Consider the following 27,438-nt stretch of genomic DNA (forward strand, 5'->3'; position numbering starts at 1 on the left):
TTTCTGACTTGACCGGTGGGATGGTGATACCATCCTCTGATATACAGAAATCCAGAGGGGGAAGAATACTTTAGAACTGGTTTGGACGTGTAGGCTCTGAAGTGCCTGTGAAACAGTCAAATAGAGATGTCAAATAAGAAGGAGACATAAAAGAATCCCAAAAGAGAGTTCGGGCCTAGAAATACAGATTTGAGCCATCAGCATATAGATATTAAATGTGGACAGATAAGAGAGAAGAAGACATAGGACAGAACCCTAAAGAATGCCAACATTCAGGAGGTAGGCAGAAGCAGCAAACCCGATAAAGAAAATGGGAAGAGGCCATCAGAAAAGATGAAGGTAAATCAGGAGATGGCAGTGCCCCAGAAACCAAGTGAAGAGAATGTTTGGAGTCGGTCAGTCATGCTGAACTCTTTTGAGAGGTCAAGAAAAACAAAGTTTAAAAGCGTACTTTGGATTTATTCAACCGTAAGATGGCCATTGGTGACCTTGGTGAAGACAGTAGTATCTACAGAACCGTGGGAGTGGAAGCCAGCTTGTAGAATTAATGGGAGGCAAAAATGTGGAGACCGGAGTACAATCTTTTGAAACATGTGGTTGTGAAAACAAGGAGAAAAGGCAGGTTCTAGAGGCAAGTGTAGGGTCAAGGAAGAAACTTAAGCATGGAGAGAAAGTTTCATCCCTCCTGTCTACAGACAGGATTGGCCCAGAACTCAAGGCTGGAGCTAGACAGAGCCTTAAGTGGGGTCCCCAGAAATGGAAGAGGGGGATGGGAAGGTGGGGAGACCGACAGCCCATTATAGATAAGGCACAGTGTGAGGAATCTCAAATACACATTAATGTCCACTAAGCCTGATGAAAGATATCCCATCTTTATTAAAGTATTCCATCTTTATATAAATGGCCCTCCTCCCTCCACCACCACAGATGACCTTCCTTTAAAGAGGCAGTGGTGGGGAAGATGGAATGGGAGTCAAGTCATTAACAGAGGTGGGGTGAACAAGTACCCTCAAAAGTCCAGAATGGCATCCCATCTCCTGCCTTCTGCCTCCCTGTCCCCTAACCCATTCCCTGCCACCACTATCAGAAAGTCTTCTCTCTTCCCACTCCAAAAAAAAAAAAGGGTACTACATCCCCATTTTATACAAATGTAAGATTCTGCTGTGTATCTATGCACTTCTCTACGGGCAAAGCACTTCACATCTTTAATGCCCCCTCTCTTGCCAAGAATCCCCCAATCCTGTGGTTCTAAGCAGAATGTTGGTCTTTGGTGAGAGGGTCCACACACGGGCAGGATGCTAAAGCTGCTCAACTATGGTTTCAGTGAAGAACCCATGAGGTCAGTCCTCTTCTGCATTTTTCTGGCCATTAGAATTGCTGAGAATTAGATTTGGTCCCTGAACTCTGAAGGCCCTAGAGATACACTCATTATATTTGATTTCCTGGGATTTTGTGCACCACTTCTAAACCTCTCCCCTAAATTCTCTGCTGGCTGTTATTCTCTGCAATGGGTGGGAAGCCTTGCTCTGTGGGACTCCATCCCAACCACCATCTTTGAGCTAGGCAGACCCAAAAATCCTGAGCAGAGGGAAGCTGGAAGCTGGAGTCCTGGGGAACAGAAGTACGGGGACCTTTGACAGTCTGGTGCTTACTCCTGCCTCCCTCCCTTCAAGAGAAACCTTTGCTGCGTGCATGGGACAGAGCCATGAATGAGGCTTCTACAGTGGGCAAAAAGGTTTATTTAAGGCTGCAGTTACAGCTAGTGGGAGATGATGGGGTGTGGATGGGGCTTTACAAGAGTAAGGATGAGAGCGTTCCTGTAGAGAGGCCTTTTGAGATCACCTACTTCTGCTATTTTCAAACTTTTTAAAAAGCAGTTGAACCTTTTTTCCTTTAAAAAAAATCTTAAATGGAACTCCATCTAAGATGGAACTGTTCTGATAAAAGCAAGAGGAGGAAATAGGAGTTGGGGATGGGTAACTGGACAAGGTGTCAGAAACCCACTCACTCAATCTACCTTCTGAATTCAAAAGTCCCTAGGGTCCCTTACAGAATTTGGGGGCCCAGGGTTTCACTTGGAAAACCACTGATGTAGCCTGAACCCTTCATTTTACAGATGGAAAACTGGGTGATTCTCCAGAGTCCTCACCAAGGCAGTGGCAGGAACAGCTAGAAACTTGACCCTGCTCCCAATCTAGGTCTCCCCTGATCCCCGTCACCAGCCGGCTGGCTTCCATGAGCTTTGGGCCCCTAGTGCCCCAGGGCACACCAAGGGGATCTTAGAAGGAGCTGCGGAAGGAGAACTGCAGGTAGATGAGAAGCAGCAGGACCGTGGCCCAGAACAAGCACCAGGGGATAGAGCAGAAGTTGCAGCCCGAGCCGCCCTCGGCTTGCGGCTTGGCGGGGCTGGGCGCCCGGGTGAAGGTGTAAGTGGTGGCCTCCTCCTCCAGCAGCTTCTCGCTGGGCTTCCAGTGCACGATGCCCTCCTGGCAGGCCTCGCAGAACTCCCCTCGGTGCCTCCGGGTGTCTTGGCGGCTGGCCACGTGGATGCGGTACTGGCCGCCCGGCTCGCCGTAGCACTGCTCGCGCAGGCTGGTGATGAGGTTGTCCACCAGACTCTCGATGTTCTCCTCCAGCATGCTCGACTCGTCCAGGTGCGAGGTGCCGCACTCGTAGCACAGCTGCTTGAAGACGCGCATGCGCACCGAGCCCATCCGCTGGGCGCGGTCCAGGTGCATGTGGAAGAGGATGACCACGTGGGGCGACTGCCAGGTGTGCCAGCACCAGGAGCAATGGAACCTGTGGGGAAGGGGAAAGGAAGGATGGAGAGGCGGGGGTGGCAGCTATGGAAACAGCCCAGGAAGGCGTGAGGGGAGGTGGGCAGAGGCTGGAAGCTGAGGCCTTGTGTTCACAGCTCCCTGGGCTCATTAGCGCCTCGCCCCCTTCCCCAAGCGGCCTGCCCCCTTGTGAGCACTCTGGGACAGAACCAGCGCCCTCCTCAGAGGCCACCTGGCATCCAGCAGAGCTCTGCCCTCAGGGCCTGCCTCCTCAGCGCTCTCTGGAGGCCTCAGCTCCCTCCACCACATGCCTCCTGGGCCGTTCTCTGGGCCTCACTCTTCATCTCTAAAATTAGCAGAGCAAACTAAACGAGTTCTTCCTGCCCAGACCTCCTGTGAGTCTGACAGGGAGAACGGCTGGCACAGATGGGAAACCGCATACTCCACCTGCACATTCTTGTCTGTCAACACTGACTGTGAACAGGCTAGACCCGAATGCGGAGAAAAAGGCACAATTATCACCCATCAGCCTCCGGCGGGTGCCAGCGTTAACGCACCCCAAGGCCTCCAAGTGGAAGCTGTCTGTGCTAAGACTGAGCCCTGTGGGCCTAGTTCCCCAAACTAGGGCCAGCTGGGGATGACAGGTCACCAGGCAGATCTGGGAGAGCCACAGCCCTCCTGGCTCAGCCCCACTAGCCTTCCAAGCACTGGGATCCCTGCCAGCAAGCTTCCAGCCCCTTGCACCCCTCCCATCAGCTAGCTTAGGGGCTTCACGATTTCATTCTCATGTCTTTTCTGTTACCTCCTTTGGGGACTGTTTCTCTCTCTCAGATCAGACCACAAAACTCAGCACATAAGAAGTGCTGGCTAGATGTTTCTTGAATTTAATTGAATGGACTGAATTCAGGGTGGGAAGGAAGGTCTTGCTTCTGACCCCCAGGCTGCACCACTTGGCGTCCCCCATCTTTCATCCCAATGATGAGTCTTTGCATTATAGATCATGGACAAGACTGCAGAAGGGAATGAAGCAGGTCATCTCAGACATTCTTGTACCTATGAATCACTTAGAGATCTTGTTAAAAGGCAGACTCTGATTAAGTAGGTCTAGGATGGGGCCCAAGATTCTGCATCTCTAACTCCAGTTGATGCTGATGTGGCTGACCCATGGACCACACCTTAAGTGACAAGGATCTAAGCTAACCCCTCATTCTGCAAATGGAGAGAGAATGTGAGGGCCACAGAAGGAAACTAAATTGCTCAAGGGTCAGAGCTAATAGAGCCTGTTTCTAGTACACTTCATATGTTCAATAATTTTAAAGTAAATCAAGCTAAATTAAAGTGTTTTAAACTGAACTGTCCCAAGTCCAGGGCCCTGGTGGCACAGTAGTTAAGAACTCAGCTACTAACCAAAAGGTCAGCAGTTTGATCCTGCCAGCTGTTCCTTGGAAACAGTATGGGACAGTTCCACTCTGTCCTATAGGGTTGTTATGAGTCAGAATCAACTCGACAGCAACTGGGATGTGTGTGTGTGTGTGGTCCCAAGTCCAGAGCACAGGCCTCTTGACCCCCCATGGAACCTCAAGCCTCCTTCCCTTGGGTTTCAATCACTTTTTAGCCGATTACTAAAATCTGAAAATATGTGAAATGTCAGAATTTAAGACTGTTTAAAATATCCTACCTCTTTATTTCCCAGATGGGGACAGCGTGGCTCAGAGAGGGAACATGACACAGATGCTCAATGGCAGATCTGGCATCAGAACTTGGTTGTCTTAACTACCAGTTAAGGGCTCATTCTCTGCCTCCCTGTTTATGCCTGGCCCAACAGTGAGATCGACCCTAAACACCTGGCTTCTACATGGTTCTCTCTCCTCTCTGAAAGTGCTCCCAGGGCTGGCTGGGGAGTCAGGGGCTGCCTGCAAGTCCCCTACTTACTGGGCTACTCACCTGCCTGAGGCGTGCAGCTCCAGGTACTGCTTCCAGCCAGGGGCCAGGACATTGTGTTTGAGGTTGGGGTCTATGATGAGGTCCCAGCTGTCTGCCGGCTTCGCCTCCTCCATCTTTTCGTAGAAGACTTTCTTCCACTCACCTGTGGTCACACTTTTACACATGGTCTTGTCAGGGACGAGGGAGGGCAAGCTCCACCTGAGTGAGAACACGGGGAGCGAGGGCAGGTGCAGCACGGGGCAGCGCAGTCTCCACGGTCTAAAAATCCTCATTGACAGGACCAGGAGGAAGCAGGACCCAGCTCCCTCCTTTGTCCGCAGTGGAACCTGTTTCCACAGCAACCAGGCAGGGTGCCAAGAGACAGGGCTTGGGGAGGAGAGTGTCTCCAAAGAGATGTTCCAAGGCCCTAAATTGAGGCTGCAGAGGCAGAGTTGGTGGATCAAAGTTACCTGCGACAAGGTGGGGACCCAAAAGGAGGCTGAGCTTCAGCCCAGCTCGCCCCAGCCTGCAAAGGGCATGGGGAGGCGAAGATCTGAGCTATCTCAGCTTTGCCTTGCTGCCCTCTAGAGACATCATCATTATCTGGCTGCTATGGTAACCATGATGCCTTAGGGAGCCAAGGAGAAGTAAGTAATGGGAAGAGGTAGACCTGTAATAGATGGAGCAATAATAGTAACCTCTTCTTCTTCACCCCCACCCGTCTGGTGACCATCCCTTAGACATTTGCAAAACACGTTTGGAGGTCTCTTGACCCTTTCGTTGTTATTATTGCCACTGTACAGATCAGAGCCTGGGACTCAGCCTATAAATGGCAGAGCTGGTATCCAAACCCAAGGCTATTGACCCCATACCCATTCACTAATTCATTCATTTCAAACATACCCATGTGCCAGTTTCTATACCAAGCTATGCTAAGTGATACTCACCTAATAACCACAATGCAATGAGACCTATGCTGCAACAACTGTGTCCAAGAGCAGCCACCTGTGCACAAAGGTAGGATCCATTGCATCAGCCTGGCAGATGCAGTCAAGACAATTTTCAAGCTGATATGGAATAGAAGCACAAATCCACGGGCAAGGAAGCTTTTGCCATAGGTCCTGCTTCTGCTGCTTTTTAAATAAATTATTTTCTCTTTATAAAAGTAATGCAGGTTTAGTATATAAAAATTAGAAAATATAGGCGAAATGAAACAAAAGACTCCTCCATAATACCTCTACCCAAGATAACCACTGTTAATACCATGATATATACACCTTTCCTGCTATTTTTCTGTACATGTATGTCTATTTATATATATGCAAGTTTTTACAAATCTTGAATCATATTCTACATACCAGAAACCATACCATATCATGACCTATTTTTTAGATAACAATATATCATGATTATATTTCTAGGTGGTTAATGTTATTCTGCAGTAACCTCTTGTAGACTGCCTATATCCTGATATATGGATGGGCAGAATTTATTGAGCCAATCTTCTATTTGGGGACAATAAGTGTTCCTTTTTTTTTTTTTTTTAACATATCACAATTACACTCTGGTCATCTACTTATATAAAAATAATTGATGATGCTCACAAATCTGCACTCCAAGCATCACAGACAACCCTTCCTGCAGTCAGAAAACAGTATCTCTTGACTCTGTTCTCACAAAGGCTTGACATGGCTGCAAGAATCTGAGTGAGCTCTCCAAACAGTGTGAATTATGGACAGCCTGCAGATCCTGAAGGACAGGGATGAAAAAGGAGAACCTGAAAGTCCAATCTCCCGTCTGATACCAGAGCCTTCTTCCCTGATACCTTCCAAGTGCTCCTCCTGCTTTTGCATGGATGTTTGAATGCTTTGATTTGCATTATTTTAACCCTCAGTTTACTCATCTTGGCAACAGGGTAATAAGAAAGTAGTATCTGTAGTAATTAAAAGCAGGGGCTCTGAAACCAGCTTGCCTGTTTGTTTTTGTTTGTTTTTTAATTCCCTTATATCCTCTTTGGTAATCATTCTAATATATTTAATGTGCATCTTTTCATTCTGGCAAACATGTGTTGATGTTTTATGTAAATATATTTTTAATTTACATGGTTGCTTACTGACTGTGTGGCCAGAAGTTCCTTTGTCTTTCAAGTGAAGACAGTGCCAGCCTTGCAGGATGGTTGTATAACAAAGGAGAATATCAAATATCTGTGAACACGCCCAACAAGGGATCTAGAGTGTAGCCTTTGCTGAATAAATGCATGTTTCCACCTTCACATCACTGGATAGAGCCATTCCAGGCTCCAAGAATTGGAAGTAAAATTTACATTCTTTCAGCAAATGGTTCACTAAGCTATGCTGAGGTCACACCCCCCCCAAAAGAAAGGAGTTTTGTCTTGCCCTCCATGTCCCTGTTACTGTTGCCACAGACTGTTGAACCCCAGTGTAAAAATTTTAGAGCTAAAAGGGAAATTCAGCTTGAAATCTTACCTAAAAGAATACCAAAAGCCAAACCAAACCAAACCAGTTGCCGTCAAGTCGATTCCGACTTGTAGTGACTCTACAGGACAGAGTAGAACTGTTCCATAGGGTTTCTGAGGAGAAGCTTGTGGATTCGAACTTCAGACCTTTTGGTTAGCAGCCGTAGTGCACCATAGCTTTTAACTGCTGCACCACAAAACATCTCTAGGCACACCATATGGGTAAAGCTATAATCATTGGTGCCGGACACCCTGGCTTATTAGAAAAAGGACTCAACAGGGAGTCAGGAGGTATAAATACATATCTTAGCTCTGCTATTGGGTGGCTTTGTGACCCTGGGCAAGTCACCTCCCTTCTCTTGGCCACAGTTTGCCCAACTCTTCAATGAAGAATTAGGGTAGATGACAACTCTAAGGGCCCCTCTGACTGTAGCCATATATGGTTTCAGAGAGCTTTATACTTAGAAACCTGAATCCTTGGAGGTTGAGAAGTAGGTTGGAAGCAGCTGGATCAAGGAAGAAAGTTTCTAATGAGGCATGCCAGGTTGTGCCCAGAGTCAGGGTCTGTCTCCTCATGAGCTGCTACAGAATTGAAGAGCTCTGGGGAGATGTCACTTTGGCTTTAAACTACAGACAATGAAAAGGACAGAAATTAATTCTAAATCCATTGTACACTAACACTGGAAGGGCTGTTTAAGTTCTTTGGGACCCTTTGTTAAACTTTAAATCCTTCAAGTCCTTTTTTCTTTGCCTCTGAATTAAGGCAAGCAATACCTAGAGAAGTAAACTGGCTTAACCAGCTTCAGAGTTGGGGTGGGAGCTAGTTCAGGTGGCAGCCACAGGCCAAGGTGAGAAAGGAGGCAGAGGACATTCCCAGAAAGTACATGAAGCTGAGTGGACCTTATAATTTACACTGGAGCCTAAGGGTATTACCCAACATCAGGAAAGAATCCTCTGGAAGTATTTTGCTCTTGTTGCTACAATAAACACTGTGATGAAAAACAAAAAGCAAAAGGTAAGAATCACCAGAGTGGAGTGTGTGTGTGTGTGTGTGTGTGTGTATGCATGAGTGCTTTTAATCAGCTGATGCAATCCCCATTGGCACACATTAAGGTTAATTTAGAAACTGCACTTGCTATCCAGAGGCCAGTGTAATTCATCCTTCAGTATAGGAGAGTTTTTCTCTAAGAAAGTAATATTTCTACCAGGACTGGTAACCCTGCGGAATTGCAACTTACTCTGTATCAAATATAGGAGCCCTGCTGGTACAGTGGTTAAGTGCTACAGCTGCTAATCAAAAGGTCAACAGTTAAAACCCACCAGCTGCTTGTTGGAAACCCTATGGGGCAGTTCTACTCTGCCCTATATGGTCAGAATCAACTCTACGGCAACAGGTTTGGCTCTATCAAATCATCTCTGATGCCATGAATCCAAAATTTATAGATTACCATTCTGGGCATCTTTAAAGTTATAGAACTCAACCAGGTCAATTTCATAGTGTGCAGTCATATTTTAAATCCATAAAATGGTTTAAAAACTAAATCTCCAACTAGAAAATACAGTGGTAAAAAGAAAAAGAAAAGAAAGGAAACCATGCTTCTAGTTTTTATTTAGCTCAATAAGAAATATTTTATAAAGCTTATTGTTCTATTATTGCTTACCAAAATGTTATAAAAAATAAACATTGTCACTCTTGAAATGATGCACTAATAAAAAGTGATTCTCAACCACAGGCAGTTCCATATCTCTAAGGGTTTGGAAAGGGAGGAGTAGTATGTTTTGGGCCTGGACCAATGACTAGAATTTGATACTGGCATTTAGTGCCCAGTGACTAGGGATTTAAATGTGCCCAACTGTCCCACATCAAAGAATTTCCCCTCCCAGAATGCCCTACCTTCACAGAACCAAAATAGTCAGCTGCTCCATTGCCTGTTGATTTACTGATATAAAGAGTCCAAAGTGGCCAGGTAGTAGTCTCAACTTTCAGCTTAATTGAACCATCACTCTGTAGGAACATTCTTCTCTTGAGAACCAAGACCTCTAAACCAGAAGAGCCTAAAGTTGTGGGGACAGGAAGAAAAACAGATCACTAGTGTACTATTAGGAGTAATTTTGAGAGAGCCATTCCATTTTCCACTCTTTAATTACTGGAACTGGGATATATTGATTGCTAATCCAGAGCATATACCACATCCTGGAGGACACTTTCCAGCTATGCAAGGAAGCTGGTTCCATAACTGAGTCTTCCAAAGGCCATCCCACTGTTCAGTCAAGCCAACTGCTTCTGGATGATGGAGAATATAAGACAGTAAATTCTGTAAGCATGAGCCTATTGCCGTATTTCATTTGATGCAAAATGAGTTCCTAATCAGAAGCACTTCTCTATGGAATATCTTAATGATAATGAGGAATTCTGTAAGTTCGCTACTGAGTGCTCAATCTGCCAAGAGTGGACATCAACACTAAACCCTTAATTATGGCACAATTCCATAGGGGAAGCAGCCAGCTACCCCTTGGCAGATTGATTACATTGGACCATATCCATCAGGAAAAGTGCAGTACTTTTTTCTCACTGGAATAGACACTGGATGTGGATTTGCCTTCCTCCTCCACAATGCTTCCACCAGAATACCTTTTATGGACTTAGAGAATGCCTTATTCACTGCTATGGCATTGTTTATGGCATTCCTCCACATGGGCCTCTCCACTTAGCTGCTTGGCCTTCCTCATTGCATGGTGACTTGATTTCCAAGAAGCACCATTCCAAGAGGAAGAAAACAGTATTTGCTAGTCCTTTTAAGGCCTGGGCTTAGAAATCCCCAGCATCGCTCCCATCTAATTCTAGTGGTCAAAGTAAATACAAGGCCAGCCAGACTTAAAAGGCTGGGAAATAAACCTCGTCTCTTCATGGTTAAGTGACATGTGCATACTGGGAGGGAAGGAATTGAAGGCAGCTATCTTTTTTTTTTTTTTATCTTTAGAGACTCTGTATCACACTGCCTGATCATTTTTCCTTGGCCTCCAAAAAGCTTAGTTCCTTGAGAAAGATGTATCAACTTCTATGAGGTAAGTGGGAGTTGACAATATTTTGCAGAAAAGTAAACTGAAGATCAGAGAGACAAAGTAACAAAAGAGTAAACCAATCTAGCAAACCCAACACTTCTACAATGCTTCCACAATGCTTTTATCAACCCCAAAACATGGCCAAAAAGGAATAGACCAGTCCTGCAGTGGGAATGCTCACCCTTGAACACAGAAAAGAAAAGCATTACAGGTACTCAACCCATCACTACCCCCGCTCCACTACATGCCAAACCATGGTGTATAGGAAACACTCCCTACCTTCTCCCCTAACCACAGCCATTGAGCTTCTCTTCCAAGATACAGCTCAATTTTGTGAGTCCTGGAAATTCACTGTTTTCCAGGGCAATGTCAAAGCTGCATCCATGCCACATTCCCCGTTCATCTCAGTCACAGTCCTAAGTCTAAATTTTCCCAGTCTTTGCGCTCTTGAACTCTTATTCCCGTGACATTCTCTGTCTCTTTTGTGCTTATTTTTGAGTTCCTGACCTAGTCTTTGAGAAAGTTATTAATCAGAAAATATACTATAACTATAACCAAACATGGTCTAGTAACTAAAAGGAGGGCATAGTCAAGAGAAATGGCCCAGCCTTCAAAAGTTATCATCTCCATTTTCAAGATATTTGATCCAGAATAAAAAAAGACAATGTATTTCCCAGAACCATTACTTGTGTGGAAGTAGCAAATTTTTTGCTCATTAATTTATTCAAAAATTCTGAATTCTCAACTATTATTAGGCTCTATGCTAAGCACAAGAGACACAAAGATGAATTATTCCCACCCATTCTGTGCCCAGTGAACACTGATCAGCCAGGTGACCTAGACTAACCCAGAGCCTTTTTTTGGCCTAGGACGTGAAAACTGAGCCTTATGCATGTTCCTGCTGCCTAGCAGCCACTACCATGTATCTTCTTCAAGATTGGGTCATACCCCCCCGAGATTGACTTCCTGAGGTGGTTTTAAAAAGCCATGCATTTGTTCAACTCTAACAACTTGGTTCTTCATGGAATGTATAGGAGGGAATGAAGGCACAATACATTATCAGAAAAGCTTAACGTTGTTTGACTGTCATACTCATGGGGTTCAGAGGGTGGAGCACAACCTCCCTGTACTTGTCCATCAAATTATTCATCAGTTTACAGAGGGCCCACCAAGGAAGAGTACTCAGAACTTTCCTTTCTTTCTCTGGTCCCTTTTCTGTGTTCTCTTCAGCCTCCTTTGTCCCTCTGCTTTCCCTTCAGGAGCCTAATTCAACTTTCAGAGTGAAACATCTACAAGCAAGTAAAACCTTTCTTCCGCTAATACTGACCACTTCCCACTACATAAGCTTGATTGATTATTATACTAACAAAGATTCTGTCCATTCTATTATGTCAAAGACCCTCTACTCACCAGAAGAAAGGGAGAAAGGCAAGTAGGAGGTGGAAGAGAAGGGAAATTTCATCTGCCACACACCATCCTCCTTCCAAGGATGACTTTTCCCAAAAAAGCAATAAAAAAGAAAACATAGTTTCTCTCCTCTGGAAGTAAGGAGGAACTGCTCTGGATGTGATTTCACAGAAACCACAAAATAATCCTGGATCACATTAAATCTTTCGATTGTATTGGCTGAACCTCCACCACATAACTTGGTAAACACAACAATGTATAAAACAGAGTCAAGGAGTGGAAGGGGTCTTGGAGATTATCTAGACCATCTCTGATCAGATGCACTATTAGCAAGAACTGTGTGAAGAGGACAAGAAAGAGAGAAAGGAGGGCCTACATTCTGTCATTGACTTGCTGTATGACCCGGGGAACTTGGCCTCTCTAGTCCTACATTTCAGCATCCCTAAACTGAGTAGAACTGTACCACATGCCCTGTAAGTTTTCTCCCTCCTATAACAATCTGTGGGTCCGCAATTACACGAAACACCTATAGCTTTGGTCAAGACAAGATTCCCCTCTCCAAAACCCCCTAGGTACACAAAAATATCATATATAAAGAGCTACTGTCTGTTTTTCCAATGAGGAAATATTGCAAGACTCATAATTTTTCCTTACTAAATATTTTCTAAATAAATAAGGGCTGATAGTTATTTAGAAATCTCTTCAAATCTTTAAATGACCAAATTGTAAAATTACCACCCCATGCAGACAGCTCTAGGTTATATCTTTACATGAGTCAAAATGTCCTCCAAACTTTTCTGATTCCAAGTAAACTTAGCAGAGCCTACAAAAAGAATGCAAAAAGTGTCAACTCCTGCTCTAGGACTGCCCTCCTGGGTTAATTGCTCAGCCTATCACTCTAGTTCCCCATGATCTGGTCTCAATCTAATTTACCAATCATAGCTCCTACCACCTCACCCTTTCTCAGTCCACCTGTCTGACTCTTCTCCTTCCCACAGGGCCTAGAATCCCACCTCTCTGCTTTGTTCTTGCTGTTTCTTCCACCTGAAATTCTTCTTCCCATCTTCATCATGAAGCGCTTTACCCAGCCTTGTATGCTTATTCCCTCACACTGGACATAGGGAAAAGTTCCTGTGTGCTCCCATGCCCCAACATTTATAAAGATTTCTAGCATTCGCTGAGCATTTACAATGCCGGACAGCGACCTTGCTAAGTGTTTACATTTTTCCTCCCAATAACTCTATGTAGAAGGTTATTTTACTTTTACGTTTTATGAATGAGTCAAATAAGCCTTGAAATGGTTTGGTAACTTGCCCTGGGTCACTTGGCCAGTAAGTGGTAGAACAGGGATTTGAACCTTGGCAGTCTGATGCCAGTGTCCACTCTCTTAACCACTGTCTGTGTAATGGCAGGATTAATTATCTGTCTTCCCAAGAAATGGTAAGCTCTCTGAGAACAGGTTCCACATCCTGCTTATTCGCTGATGCAATCCAGGCATTGAGAACAAGTATCAAAAATTGATGTTGAATGAATGGGCTAAAATCCTACCAAAACTGAGGAGATTCCCCAAATGTTTTCGGTAGAAAATATGTTCTCATCCTTCCAGGTAAGTTCTAAAAACCCTTTTTGGCACCTGTATTGCGTTTGCCATGTTCTTTTTTGTATTAGGGTAAATGGCGACTATGACAATTCTAATAGTTCATAAGCTCCTTGAGGGCAAGGCTGTGTCTGCCAGAATCATGTAAGCTCGGTGCTCTTATCTATGAACCCAGGGTGACTTGTTGTAGGTGAGGAGGGATCTGCTGGATTCCATGAAACATGGCTGCACTTCCTGCTCTCACAGACTCTCTGGTCAGGTTGGAAAACTCGGTCACACAAGCATATTCCCTCTAACCTCACAAAAGAAGCAAAAAAAACACACCTGTAAGGCCAAAAAAAAAAAAAAAAAAAAATTTTTTTTTTTTTTAAGGCCACTCTACACGTTCTAAGTGCTGACTAACCCATCACTTAGAAACTGTCAAGAGTAAGATTATCTCATTCTGGCTTGAGGTAATAGGCAGTGAGGTGTCCCTTGGGTAATAGTACTTGTAGACATTTCAGAGATTACCGAGCTAAGTAACTCACTGAGTGAAGGGGAACTTGTCAACCCATCAAAGTCCATCACTATTGCCCCAAGGCTCTTCCTGCTGATTGTCTTAGCACAATACCTGTTGAGCAATGATGCCAAAGGTTCAGACACCTCAATCTCACTGAAGATAAAGAGTGTGGATTCTGGAATCAGCCTGTGCTATTCAAGTCCTGGCTTTACATCTTACCGGCCATGTGACAATTGGCCAAGTGACTTGACCTCCCTAGATCTTAATTTCCTATCTATAAAATGAGAAAAATAATAGTGCCCACTTCATAAATTTGTAAGGATTAAATGAGACAACATGTTCAGACTGCTTAGAACAGTGTTTGGCTCATAAACCAAAAACTTGCCATCAAGTCAATTTCCAGTCATAGCAACCTTATAGGATAGAGTAGAACTGCCCCACAGGGCTTCCAAGTCTGTAAATCTTTATGGAAGCAGACTGCCACATGTTTCTCCCATGGAGCAGCTGGTGGATTTGAACCAATGACCTTCCAGTTAGCAGCCCAGCAATTAACCATTGCACCACCAGGCCTCCATATTTGGCTTATAAACCAAAAAACAGTCCTACTGCTATCAAGTCAATTCCAACACATAGAGACCCTACAGGACAGAGGAGAAGTGCCCCATAAGGTTTCCAGTGCTGTGATCTTTATGAAAGCAGCCTGGCACCTCTCTCTTCCGTGCCGCAGCTAGTGGGTTTGAATGCTGACATTTCAGTTAGCGGCCAATTGCTTTAACCATTGTGCAACCAGGGCTTCTTTATTTGGCTTAAAAGACCAAAAACCAAACCCATTGCCATCAAGTGGATTCCGACTTATAGTGACTCTACAGTGTTAAATAAATGCTAACCGTTACTATACCATCTTTAAGCTACAATGGGCTTTAAAGGTCATCTAGGTCAATAGCCCACCCCAATAAAAGAATCTTTTCTATAACCTTGTCTGCATTTCCCTGCATTTCCAGCTTCTGCTTGAATACCGTCACCTACAGTCAACTCAATACTTCATACTTAGCTTGATTTTTGACCAGCTTTCTTTAAATACTTTCATTCTATGAAGTGAGTCGTCTATTTTTCTGTTTCATTCATGTACTGATCTTAGGTTTGCCTTCTGGACCCACAATGATTAAGTGTGTCACCCCCCACCCAACTTCATGACTGTTGAAATATTTAAAGACACTGCTGTTATGATTTTGGGAGCTTTCTCCCCTCTCACTTTCCTGCCTCCCCCCCCAGGCAAACTGGCACAGTTCCTCAAGTCATCACAAATTAATGGAGAATAAGAAAGAAGGCATGAAGATTGTCTGGGAGGCTGCTTTACTGACATCAGAGTTGGGCATGCCTCTGATCTAACAGCAGGTCTTTAACTCTTCTTGACAGTCTCGATGACACAGAGTCCTACCCACCTGAGAAGCCCATGTGCAGCAACTCTAACAATCTGGACATGCTCCCATATATTGAAACAGACCAGTCTAGCTGGGATTTCCATCCTTGGGTCTTCGTTCTGCTCTCTGGGACCACACAGAACAAGCCTTTTCCTTCTTCTTCAGGGTAGCCATCCCTGGCCACCCCTCCAAGGATCTTCTCTTCTGCAGTCTAGACACCACCAGTCCAGCAGAGCAGACACATCTGAGCCAAAGAGACCCCTGCTTGGTCTATGCCAATTTTTTTCATTTGTCCAGTGATGTCCTGATAGTTGTTTAACAATCAGCTCATCTGGAGGGGAGAAAAAAAGCCCCAATTTGTAGTGTTTCCTGATTCCCATGGTACAAATATTCCTACCTTAGCTAACTTCAAACTACCGAAGTGTTATCACTGAACTCAGAATTGGGAAGAGATTTGCATGTTGGCTTTCCTGAGCTGATAGGAGTCAGCTTCAGCACACCATTGTATCGGCCCCCCAAATGCATTCTCTACCCTTCTCCACCTTGCTCCATGCCCTGGGACACCAGTGAGCTCCCTTGTCCTCTTACTTCTGGTTGTGATTGGCCAATGGGAGACAAGAACAAGAGAAAAGAGGCAAGAGGGAGTTTACAAGATTTATTTTAAACCCATAAGATTAAAGCAAGTAAGCCTTATCCATTTATATGTCAGCTATACCACAACCCAGTGCTCATGATCCTAGATACTCAGCGTCAAAAGCAGCATTCAGGAGGGGTGAACAACTCTTTGAACAATGGTCAAGGCTGAAGGGGGTCAAGGTATGCGTGTCTCCAAAAAAGTAGCAAAACACAAACTTTCTAAAATGACCAAAAATTGCTGGAAAAGATTGAGGGTGAGAACCATAAGAGAAATGGCAAAAGCTTAGCCATTACGTATTTTCCAGACAGTTCAAAGCACATAGAACATCCTCAGAAAATGTCTGTGTGACTAAACTTCCAATAAATACAGTATGCTAAAACCATGGGGGAAATGAGAAAGGGTCTCCAGGGAACACCTCAGCTTCCTGCAGCCCTCAAGGTATTAAAACATGGAAACTTCTCTAGGGCAAGGCCCCTTGGGCTTCTCTTCCACTCCATGCTACCCACTCTGCTCTATCTCATGTCTTCAGGGGACATTGACTTTGAGGAATCGAGGAGTCTTTATTCACAAAGATCTGAGGCTTGAAGATCTTTACAAGCTTTTTAAAAATTTCAAAAAGACTCCGTGAACCTTCTTGCTGCTCTTATCTCTACCTGTCAAAAATCTAGCCTTTCCCTCAAACCCAGCTCAAAGATACCTTCTCCAGGGAGACTTCTCAGATCTTCCCTAGAGAATGCTATCTCCCTTTCTTGGTCTTTTTATTGCTCCTTTATTAATTTCATCATTATCTCTTTGTGCCTTGAATGAAAGCCAGATATGTCTGATTAACTTCTGTCTCGTTCATAGGACTTGTCGCTGTGGCTGCAGAAAGAAGTATATTGAATGGGTGAAAATAAAACACCTATATTACGTACATCCTCTAGATATCACTCCATATCTCCATCCAGATCCCCTCCTCTCTGCAGATGCCCCATTTTCCAGCAAAGAATATGGGCTGCTGGTGGTTCACTGGGAATTGCCCTTCACAGCAAGCTCCCCAAGGCCAATGACTGGCTGATTCAAGGATCTATAGGAGTATCTCTTGAGAGCACCTCCCTGTAAACTCTGCATGCAATTCTCCATCTCAAAGTCTGTATCCAGGAAACCCAATCTAAGACACCCTTACATCCTACATGGGACATTGCACTGCCACAAATTTTGTGCATCTTGATTTTCTTAACAAGCCCCAACAAGTGAGAATGGAGCCAAGGGACTGCTGATGTAAGATAGGAACTCAAATGTTGCAAGGGAGGGAGCCGCAGGAATAGAAATTTCCCCCAGGAGGCTTGGAGACTGAGAAGGCCTCTGCTTCAGACCCCAAAAACTCTCTTCATTGATACAGAATGGAGAATGAGGGGAAGATTTTACAATATCCACCATGCCATTCTTAGCTGGGACTACATGGAGGGAAAGTGAGAAATAGGGAGATTAAGACCAAAGAAGAATTGATGCGCTTGAATTATGGTGTTGGTGAAGAATATTGAATATGCCATGGACTGCCAGAAGAAAGAAGAAGTCTGTCTTGGAAGAAGTACAACCAGAATGCTCCTTAGAAGTGAGTATGGTGAGATTTCGTGTCACGGACGTTGGACGTTTATCTGGAGGGACGAGTCCCTGGAGAAGGCTGTCATGCTTGGCAAAATAGAGGGTCAGCAAAAAAGAGGAAGACCCTCAACAAGATGTATTGACACAGTGGCTACAACAATGGCTCACGTATAACAAGTTTCATGAGGATAGTGCAGGAGCAGGCAGTGTTTTCGTTCTGTTGTACATAGGGTCATTATGAGTGGGAACAAATTCGACTGCACTTAACAAGAAATTACTATGGATTGAAGGTTAGATGATTCTAGAAATCACAGTGAAACTTGTGAGAGTCAGAACTCAATGAGACTACCTTGCTTTTCTGAGTCTCACAAGTTTTCTGCCTTTGATGGGGTACATGCTTACCATTTTTTTATTAGTGGAAAATATTTTAGCTTTCCGTCTCTGACAGGTTTCCGCCTTACACCGGTTCCAGCTTTCACAGGTTTTACTGTATTAATAATTTTGTTAGTTGTGATAATGTCATTGTGGTTTTTCTTAAGAACAGGTCCATGATTTTTAGAGATGCACACTGAAGTCTGTAAGGGTGAAATGACATGACGTTTGGGATTTCCTTTAAAATTCTCCAACTATGAATAAAATTAAAAATAAAAGAAACCAACTTTGCAAAAGTGTAGAATCTTGAAAATTGTTTAGTCTAGAGGAATGGTACATGGAGTCTTATTGTACTATTCTCTTTATTTTTGTGTATGTTTGAAATTTTTATATTAAAAAAATTAAATTACTCCATACAAACTTTTAATTCAGTACTGAAGTCATTCCTGAGATTCACGCTTTAGCCAAAGATTAGACAGGCACACACACTGAAAAATGGGACTAAATGGGTGCACACCATCCCAGGGGCAAAGATAAGAAGGAAAGAGGGGACAGGGAAGCTGGTAATGGGGAACCCAAAGTCAAGAAGGGGAGAGGGTTGACATGTTGTAGGGTTGGCAATCCATGTCACAAAACGATATGTGTATCAATTGTTTGGAAACCCTGATAGCATAGTGGTTAAAAGCTATGGCTGCTAGGTGACATGATCTTATACAGAGAAAACCCTAAGGAATCCTCCAGAAAACTACTGAAACTAATAAAACAGTTCAGCAGAGTATCGGGATACAAGATAAACATACAAAAATCGGTTGGATTCCTCTACACCAACAAAAAGAAAATCGAAGAGGAAATCGCCAAATCAATGCCATTTACAGTAGCCCCCAAGAAGATAAAATACTTAGGAATAAATCTTACCAGAGATGTAAAAGACTTATAGAAAGAAAAATACAGTATACTTCTGCAAGAAACCAAAAGAGACTTACATAAGTGGAAGAACATACCTTGCTCATGGATAGGAAAACTTAACATTACAAAAATGTCTATTCTACCAAAAGCGATCTATACATTTAATTCCGATCCAAATCCCAATGACATTCTTTAATGAGATGGAGAAACAAATCACCAATTTCATATGGAAGGGAAAGAGGCCCTGGATAAATAAGGCATTACTGGAAAAGAAGAACAAAGTGGGAGGCCTTACTTTACCTGATTTTAGAACCTATTCTACCACCACAGTAGTCAAAACAGCCTGGTACTGGTACAACAACAGATACATGGACCAATGGAACAGAATTGAGAATCCAGACATAAATCCATCCACATATGAGCAGTTGATATTTGACAAAGGCCCCAAAACAGTTAAATGCGCAAAAGACAGTCTTTTTAACACATGGTGCTGGCATAACTGGATATCCATCTGCAAAAAAATGGAACAAGACCCATACCTCACTCCATGCACAAAAACTAACTCAAAATGGATCAAAGACCTAAATATAAAATCTAAAACAATAAAGATCATGGAAGAAAAAATAGGGACAACGTTGGGAGCCCTAATACATGGCATAAACAGTATACAAAACATTTTAAAGAATATAGAAGAAAAACTAGATAACTGGGAGCTCCTAAAAATCAAACACCTATGCTCATCCAAAGACTTCACCAAGAGTAAAAAGATTACCTACAGACTGGGAAAAAGTTTTTAGCTGACATTTCTGATCAGCGCCTCATCTCTAAAGTCTACATGATACTGCAAAAACTCAACTGCAAAAAGACAAATAACCCAATTAAAAAATGGGCAAAAATTAAAAAAAAAAAAATGGGCAAAAGATATGAATAGACACTTCACTAAAGAAGACATTCAGGTAGCTAACAGATATATGAGGAGATGTTCACGATCGTTAGCCATTAGAGAAATGCAGATCGAAACTACTATGAGATTTCATCTCACTCCAACAAGGCTGGCATTAATCCAAAAAACACAAAATAATAAATGTTGGAGAGGCAGTGAACACTTCTACACTGCTGGTGGGAATGTCAAATGGTACAACCACTTTGGAAATCGATTTGGCGCTTCCTTAAAAAGCTGGAAATAGAACTACCATACGATCCAGCAATCCCACACCTTGGAATATATCCTAGAGAAATAAGAGCCTTTACACGAACAGATATGTGCACACTTAGACGGAAGCAACCAAGGTGCCCATCAATGGATGAATGGGTAAATAAATTATGGTATATTCATACGATGGAATACTACACATCGATAAAGAACAGTGAGGAATCTGTGAAACATTTCCTAATGTGGAGGAACCTGGAAGGCATTATGCTGAGTGAAATGAGTCAGTTGCAAAAGGACAAATATTGTATAAGACCACTATTATAAGAACTTGAGAAATAGTTTAAACTGAGAAGAAAACATTCTTTTGTGGTTACGAGAGGGGGGAGGGAGGGAGGATGGGAGAGGGGTATTCACTAATTAGATAGTAGATAAGAACTACTTTAGGTGAAGGGAAAGACAGCACACAATACAGGGGAGGTCAGCACAATTGGACTAAACCAAAAGCAGAGAAGTTTCCTGAATAAACTGAATGCTTCGAAGGCCAGTGTAGCAGGGGCAGGGGTCTGGGGACCATGGTTTCAGGGGACTTCTAAATCAATTGGCATAATAAAATCTATTAAGAAAACATTCTGCATCCCACTTTGAAGAGTGGCATCTGGGGTCTTAAACGCTAGCAAGCAGCCGTCTAAGATGCATCAGTTGGTCTCAACCCACCTGGATCAAAGGAGAATGAAGAACACCAAGGACACAAGGTGATTACGAGCCCAAGAGACAGAAAGGGCCAAATAAACCAGAGACTACATCATCCTGAGACCAGAAGAACTAGAGGGTGACTGGCTACAACCAATGACTGCCCTGACAGGGAACACAACAGAGAACCCCTGAGGGAGCAGGAGAATAGCGGGATGCACACCCCAAATTCTCATAAGACCAGACTTAATGGTCTGACTGAGACTGGAAGGACCCCAGTGGTCATGACCCCCAGACCTTCTGTTGCCCCAGGATAGGAACCGTTCCCGAAGCCAACTCTTCAGACATGGATTGGACTGGACAATGGGATGGAGAGGGATGCTGGTGAGGAGTGAGCTTTTTGGATCAGGTAGACACTTGAGACTATGTTGGCATCTCCTGACTGGAGGGGAGATGAGAGGGTGGAGGGGGCTAAAAGCTGGCAAAATGGACACGAAAAGAGAGAGTGGAGGGAGAGAGTAGGCTGTATCATTAGGGGGAGAGTAATTGGGAGTGCGTAGCAAGGTATATGGGTTTTTTGTGTGAGAAATTGACTTGATTTGTAAACTTTCACTTAAAGCAAAATAAAAATTATTAAAAAAAAAATAGCTACAGTTGTTAACCAAAAGGTTGGCAGTTCGAATCCACCAGGTGCTCCTTGGAAACTGTATGGGGCAGTTCTACTCTGTCCTATAGGGTCGCTATGAGTTGGAATCAACTCGACGGCAACGGGTTCGGTTTTATTAATCGTTTATTGAGAAACTAGTTTGCTCTGTAAAGCTTCATCTAAAGTACAATACAAAAAAATTAAGAAAAAATTAAATTAGCAAAAACAAAATAGAGGGTAAAAAAGAGAGTAGAATTGTAAGATGGATACAGGACTGAGTTGATGCACACATAAGTTCCATATACCACTATACGGTTGTTACCAGAGTGGTCGCAAAATAGGCCCTGTGTTTTTAGCCTCCCATGCAATGTAATGGGAATAGGGAAAAGATCATCAGTGTCTATACGGTAAAAACAAAAGCTTTTCTTGTAGAGCTCCATTCCTGGTGCTGAGTCCTGAGCAAGCCTCTCCTACTGGATCCTCTTCATTAGAGAGCGACGATGAGGTATCGTGAGAAGCATCCTCAACAACACACAACAACTCAGAAAGGCTTCCTGGGACTGCAACTGACCTCTCTGGCCTGCCCTTCACCATGTAGGTCTTTCAGTTCTGTAAGACTGTGACCCCAGAAATTCCTCGAGCTCCAGAGAGAACATAGAAGGGATTTTCCATGCCATGTTCCCTCTGTTTTCTGTGAAATGCCCTGGACAGAGGGTTGCTGTGTGTTCTTTCCTATTAGGAATTATTTGCAGGGCCTGCAGTTGGCCCATTGTAGTACTCTGCAAATGAATTAATACATATTTAGGAGCTTCCTCAAGAACCCAAAGTCTCCATGCTATCGATTTTATGATGGTTTCCAACTCAAGTTCTGCTGAGCCCCAGAAATACGTTGAACATGCTCTTTATCAGAAGTAATTTGTTCAGCCATACTTTGTCTTTGAAAATAAATTTAAAATTCTATCTGTCACTACAAAATACAAACCTAAACTACAGACTGGGAGATATATATACAAGGCATGAAGGGCCCTAGGTGACAAAGGAAAGAAATAGTCGTCCTTGATGATGGCTAAATCAGAGGCATAATGAATAATGACCTAGAGAAGCATGCCTTCTGTACCAAGATCCTGCACAGAGAAAACAGTGGCTTCACCCAAAAGTACAACAGTAATTTCTGGGTGGCTGTATGAATAGATTTACTTCAGGATGATTAAATGAATGATGTTTCCAAGAAGTGCTGGAGAGGCTAGCCTGGCCCAAACACTTCACTTGCTAACCGTGACCTCCAAGCCCACTGCCATGGCTTTGATCATGATCTCCCCTTCTATTTTTCCTTAAACAGAGAAACCAACCTCCTGACAGGTAAGGGAACTAGTCACGGCCACAGAGCTAGTGCAAGGCAGAGCTCAGATTCAGAGCCTAGACCCCTTACTCAAAGCAAAATGCTGTTTGCACAAGCCAAGACAGTTCTGGAAAGAGACAGTTCAAGAGAAATGAAAAGAGCTAGAAATCCTGTAAAAGGAAGAAGAGGTTAAAGAGAGAGTTGAGGGGCACCCAATATTTTGCCAAGTCCCCCGTTATGATGAAGCCTCAGCAGGATTCCCAGTGAACCAAGCTCAGGGCTGCTGCCTAAGGAAGTAGGAAGGGGTTGGAAAGAAGAGTAACATTTTCTCAAAACCCAAGACCTCCCTAAGTTGGACCCAATGATGTCATCCACCTTGTCCACTTTTTTCCATATCAGATTTTGAGTACACCTGCCGTTGGCATTCTACAAGGCATCAGCAGGCTGATATAATTGAGGGGTTAAGGCTTTGATGTGTCTGACCCTGTAGATTTGACTCACAAGCCTTCCTATTCTCTACAGTAGACAGGGAGCTTTGGAGGGTAGAAAGGAGAGAGGGCTGGGTGAGCCTTATATACCTTGTTTGTTTTCCAAGAGTGCAGTCAGTCCCTTTCTGACACCCTTTCAGCCAGAGGTTCTCAGGTTCCTCCCCCCATGCATATCAGAACGCAATGTTCCCCAGTCCTGTGCCAGCTTCATGATCACTGGATGTTTGAACCCATTGTTGTGGCTATTGTGTCAGTCCATCTCATTGAGGGTTTCCCTCATTCTTTGCTGACTCCCCTTTACCAAGCACGAAGTCTTTTTGTAGCAATTGGTCTTTCTTGACAACGTGAGCTGAAATGGACGGGTATCAGCTGTTTTGAATCCAACAATCATATGGTCTACTCTGCAGGGAACAACAGATTGAAGAGGAATGGTGTTACAGTCATCGCGAAAAAGAACATCTGGAGATCTATCCTGAAATCAGAGATGGGTTAATATCTATACATCTACAAGAAAGATCAGTGACTATGACTACGATTCAAATTTATGCACCAGTCACAACCATCGAAGATGAAGAAATCGAAGATTTTTATGACCTCCTACAGTCTGAAATACATGTACAATATACTTCATCCACATACATGTATATTTACATGGGCATATACTTCTAAAGGTATTCATTTAAACAATATGCCTCTTGCCTCTTCTTGAATGCTTCCAGTAATGGGCAGCTCATTAACCACAAGGCAACCTACTTCACCATTGGACAGCTCTGGCAGAAACTTCTCTCATGCTTTGAGTTATAAATAATATCCCTGTCTTTTTAATTCCTCTCCATATTTATTGGCTCATAAAACAATTTTAATCCCTCTTCTAAGAAAAGCACTCCCTCAGCTATTTGAACACGGTGATCCTGTTGCTCCTAGTCATTCCAAGTGACATCTCACCCTGTTCCCTCCTTCCTATTTTGTAGTCTGTGAGGACAAGACTAATTACTTGTTCTAAAATATTTATTGAAAAATATATGAAGGCACTGTTCCCCTTCCCAGCTGTCCCCTCCACCCACTTTCCCAGCCTTTGCGTTAGTCAGTCCACTCCTAATCTTACCCAGGTCATCTTCCCTGAGGGGTGGTACCAGGTGCCATCTCATCAACTACCAAAGTCAGACTCAATTTTTAGTCAGGAGTTCAATTATTACTAAAATAGGCCAGCTGAATCCCATACAGATTTTACTGGGGAAGCAAAAGCGGTGAAAGGGAGCCCTTGCTCATCAACTTCATGGAACACACTAACCCTAATGACCACAAAGGCCTAGGCAATAATGAACTCTGTTTGGGGGTAGTGACATGCAAGTCTTATTCATAAAGTTCTAGAAAGCGACAGGATGGCAGTGATCTTGTGACCAGATAAATATATTTATATCCTCCCTGGGGGATGGAGGTTGACTCTCTGTATTCAGGGTCCTCAGAGAAACAGGCCCAAAGGTTCACTTTCTAGCTAAAGATAGCACCCAAACTCACTGTGGACATGACAGAATAAACTGCAGCTGCAACTGAAATGTGTTTCTCTCTTACATGGTATGCACCCAAATAGAACTTGAGATCTGACCCCCCACCCCTACTCCCACCCCATCCCCAACCACCCCACCCTCAGCCCCCACCCCAACCCAACCTACCCCCACCTCCTCTGTCCTCAACCCCTCTGCTACCAGATGAGGCCAAACCTAGCTGCCATCCTGGAATCCCGTTTCCCTCCTCACCCACATCTAATATGTCACCACATCCATCTTCAAAATACGCCCTGAATATGACCACCTCTCCAAATCTCCACCATTTCGCCCTCTTCAAAGCGGTCCCATTTCTTGCCAGGACTTTTGCAACACATTCCTATTTTATCTCTCTGCTTCCACTTTCTACCCCTAGAATCGATTTTCCACAGCAGCTAGAGTGATCTTTGCGAAATGTAAATCAGATCCTATTACTCGTCTGGTCAAACTCTCCAATGGATCCCCATTGTTCTAGGAGTAAAATCCAGCCTTCCTTCCCTAATTGTAAGGCCTTACCTATCTCTCCTTCTCTGGCCCCCTCACTCTGCTCTTGACATACTGACCTTCTTGCTGTCCTTCAAACACATCCAACTCTTTTCCTGCTTAACACTTTTACCCTTGCAGTTCTTTCGACAGTTCCCCCACTCTGCACGGCTTACTCCATCACTTCATTCACTTTTGGTGCGACATCTTCTCTGAGCGGCTTTCCATGGACCACCCTGTTGCCTTCTATTTCTTCACCATTAATTTCTCTTCATCTTAGACTTATCACCAACTGGTAGTATATTGCAATAGTGATTTATCCAATTGTTTATTGTCTTCCTTGTTCAGTCTTGTATTCTAGTGCCTAGAACAATATCTGGCATTCAAGAAGACCATTGGAATAAATTTCCCAGCCTGCTTTCAGACTTGGTATTTGAGATAATGATATTGTGGAGGGTATCTTTACTGAAAATATTTTTATATCTTTACTGGTATCTTTACTGAAAATATTTTAGCAAGTGCCTGAGCATCTCCCAACTATATCTCGGCAAATCTATTCATGCCAAATTCCTTTCCGTTCTGGAGACTCAAACCTCAGAAGTCAGATATAGCTGGGCCTGGTGTTGGTAATAAAAGCCTCCCCCACAAGAGAGCTCTTTGCAGCTGTAGGTGTAATTTGAGTAGGCAGGCTTGGTGAAAGCCGAGCTGGTTTTGGGATCAGTGGTTAAGAGCTCAGCTGCTAACCAGAAGGGTGGCAATTTGAACCCATCAGCTGCTGCTTGGAAACCCTATGGGGCAGTTCTGCTCTGTCTCATAGGATTGCTACGAGTCGGAATTGACTCAACAGCAACGGGTTTTTTGTTTGCGCAGTGTTACGGCTGCTAACCAAAAGACCGGTAGTTCGAATCCACCAGCTGCACTTCGGAAGCCCTATCAGGGCAGTTCTACTCTGTCCTATGGAGTCGCTATGAGTTGGAATCGCTCCATGCAACTAGTTTTTATGGGTAAGGAGTAAGAAAGGGTATTTATGATGTCGTTGTTATAGCGTTGTAAGACACAAGGGGGCAGCAAATTCAACTCTAATTTTCAGAGATGACCCAGGTGTTTTGATAACTACAATAAGAGATGTTCAGTAGACTGCATAAATTTCAGTATTCCACACAGTGAATATTAGACAGCAATGAAAGTGAATGAACTATAATTCCAAACAGCAACATGGATGAATCTTACAACCATAATATGCAGTGAAAGAAGCAAGACATAAAAGAATACATACGGTGTCACATCATATGTACGTGATGTTCAAAAATAGGCCAAATTAAACTATATTGTTTAGGATGCACGGGTAGGTGATAAAACCATATATTTTAAAAAATCAAAGAAATAATAGTCACAAAAGTAAGGCTTGTGAGGATGGAGGAGGTTGTGGTCAGAATGGTACAAAGCAGAAGGCTTACAGAGCCCTAATGGAAAAAACAAACAAACAAACCCATAGCTATCAAGTCAATTCTGACTCACTGTGACCCTATAGGACAGAGTAGAACTTCCCCATAGAGTTTCCAAGGAGCAGCTGGTGGATTCCAACTGCTGGCCTTTTGGTTACCAGTCGTAGCTCTAAACCACTGTGCCACCAGGGTTCTTCTATTTCTTCACCTTTGCAGAGGTAAAATAAGTCTTCAATTTATAATTATTTGATGAACTGTTTGTTAATGGTTTGTGCCCTTCTTTGCATGTATGGAGCCCTGGTGGCACAATGGTTTAAGTGTTTGTCTGCTAACCAGACGGTCGGCAAGTCGAATCCACCAGCTGCTCCTTGGGAATCCTAAGGGACAGTTCTACTTCGTCCTACAGGGTCACTGAGTTGGAACCTACTTAACGGCAATGGGTTTGGTTTTTTTTTTGTTTGTTTTTTGTATATATACTTACATTTCATATTAACCCAGTGCCATCAAGTCGACATATTACAGTGTCTTTTAATAAAAGGAAAGAGAAAGAAAGAAATTCAGGTGAAAGAAAGAGAAGAAACACAGAGAGGATGAGTAGAGAGAAGTAGAGACTAAAAGATAAAGTAGCAAAGAGAGGCTTGGCAATAGATAAGAAGAGAGATCCTGTGAGAGATGTTAGTAGAGAGAAAGGGGGAGAGAAGGAAAAAAAAGAGGAGTGAGTGAGAACCAGGAAAGTACAGAAAGAAATGTTTAAAGTAAGAAGAGAGGAAAAGGAAGAAAAAGAGAGAAAAGATAAAGGTGAGGGGAGAAGCAGATAGATAGTTAAGAAAGAAACAGGCAAAGAAGGGTAAAGAGAAAGAAAGCGTGAAGAACAAAAAGACAGAGTTACTAAGAGGGGAAAAAAAAAAGTAGAAAAACAGAAAGGACAATGAGAAGGGTATTTGGCCAGATTAGACAAGATGGCAGTCAACCCTGGGGTCTCACAGAG

General features: G+C 43.5%; 1 protein-coding gene across 2 annotated transcripts in view; it reads right to left on the bottom strand.

Moving 5' to 3' along the window:
* Positions 1 to 1,631: 1,631 nt before the first annotated feature.
* The window catches only part of RTP1 (receptor transporter protein 1), a 49,756-nt gene continuing 23,949 nt past the window's right edge, over positions 1,632 to 27,438 (bottom strand). The window contains exons 2-8 of one of the 2 annotated variants that reach the window (XM_049880678.1): positions 23,069 to 23,379; positions 17,787 to 17,959; positions 15,185 to 15,494; positions 9,071 to 9,231; positions 5,648 to 5,705; positions 4,722 to 5,170; positions 1,632 to 2,799 (exon numbers count right to left, since the gene is read on the bottom strand). In XM_049880678.1, the coding sequence (XP_049736635.1) occupies positions 2,280 to 2,799; positions 4,722 to 4,993 (792 nt within the window). In that variant the 5' untranslated portion in view covers positions 4,994 to 5,170; positions 5,648 to 5,705; positions 9,071 to 9,231; ... (1 more) ...; positions 17,787 to 17,959; positions 23,069 to 23,379 and the 3' untranslated portion in view covers positions 1,632 to 2,279. Of the gene's footprint in view, positions 2,800 to 4,721; positions 5,171 to 5,287; positions 5,706 to 9,070; positions 9,232 to 15,184; positions 15,495 to 17,786; positions 17,960 to 23,068; positions 23,380 to 27,438 lie in introns of those variants that run through there. The other variant, XR_007516834.1, reaches the window with a different exon arrangement.

Source organism: Elephas maximus, chromosome 1, assembly GCF_024166365.1.
Source record: "Elephas maximus indicus isolate mEleMax1 chromosome 1, mEleMax1 primary haplotype, whole genome shotgun sequence".
Lineage (NCBI taxonomy): Eukaryota > Metazoa > Chordata > Mammalia > Proboscidea > Elephantidae > Elephas > Elephas maximus.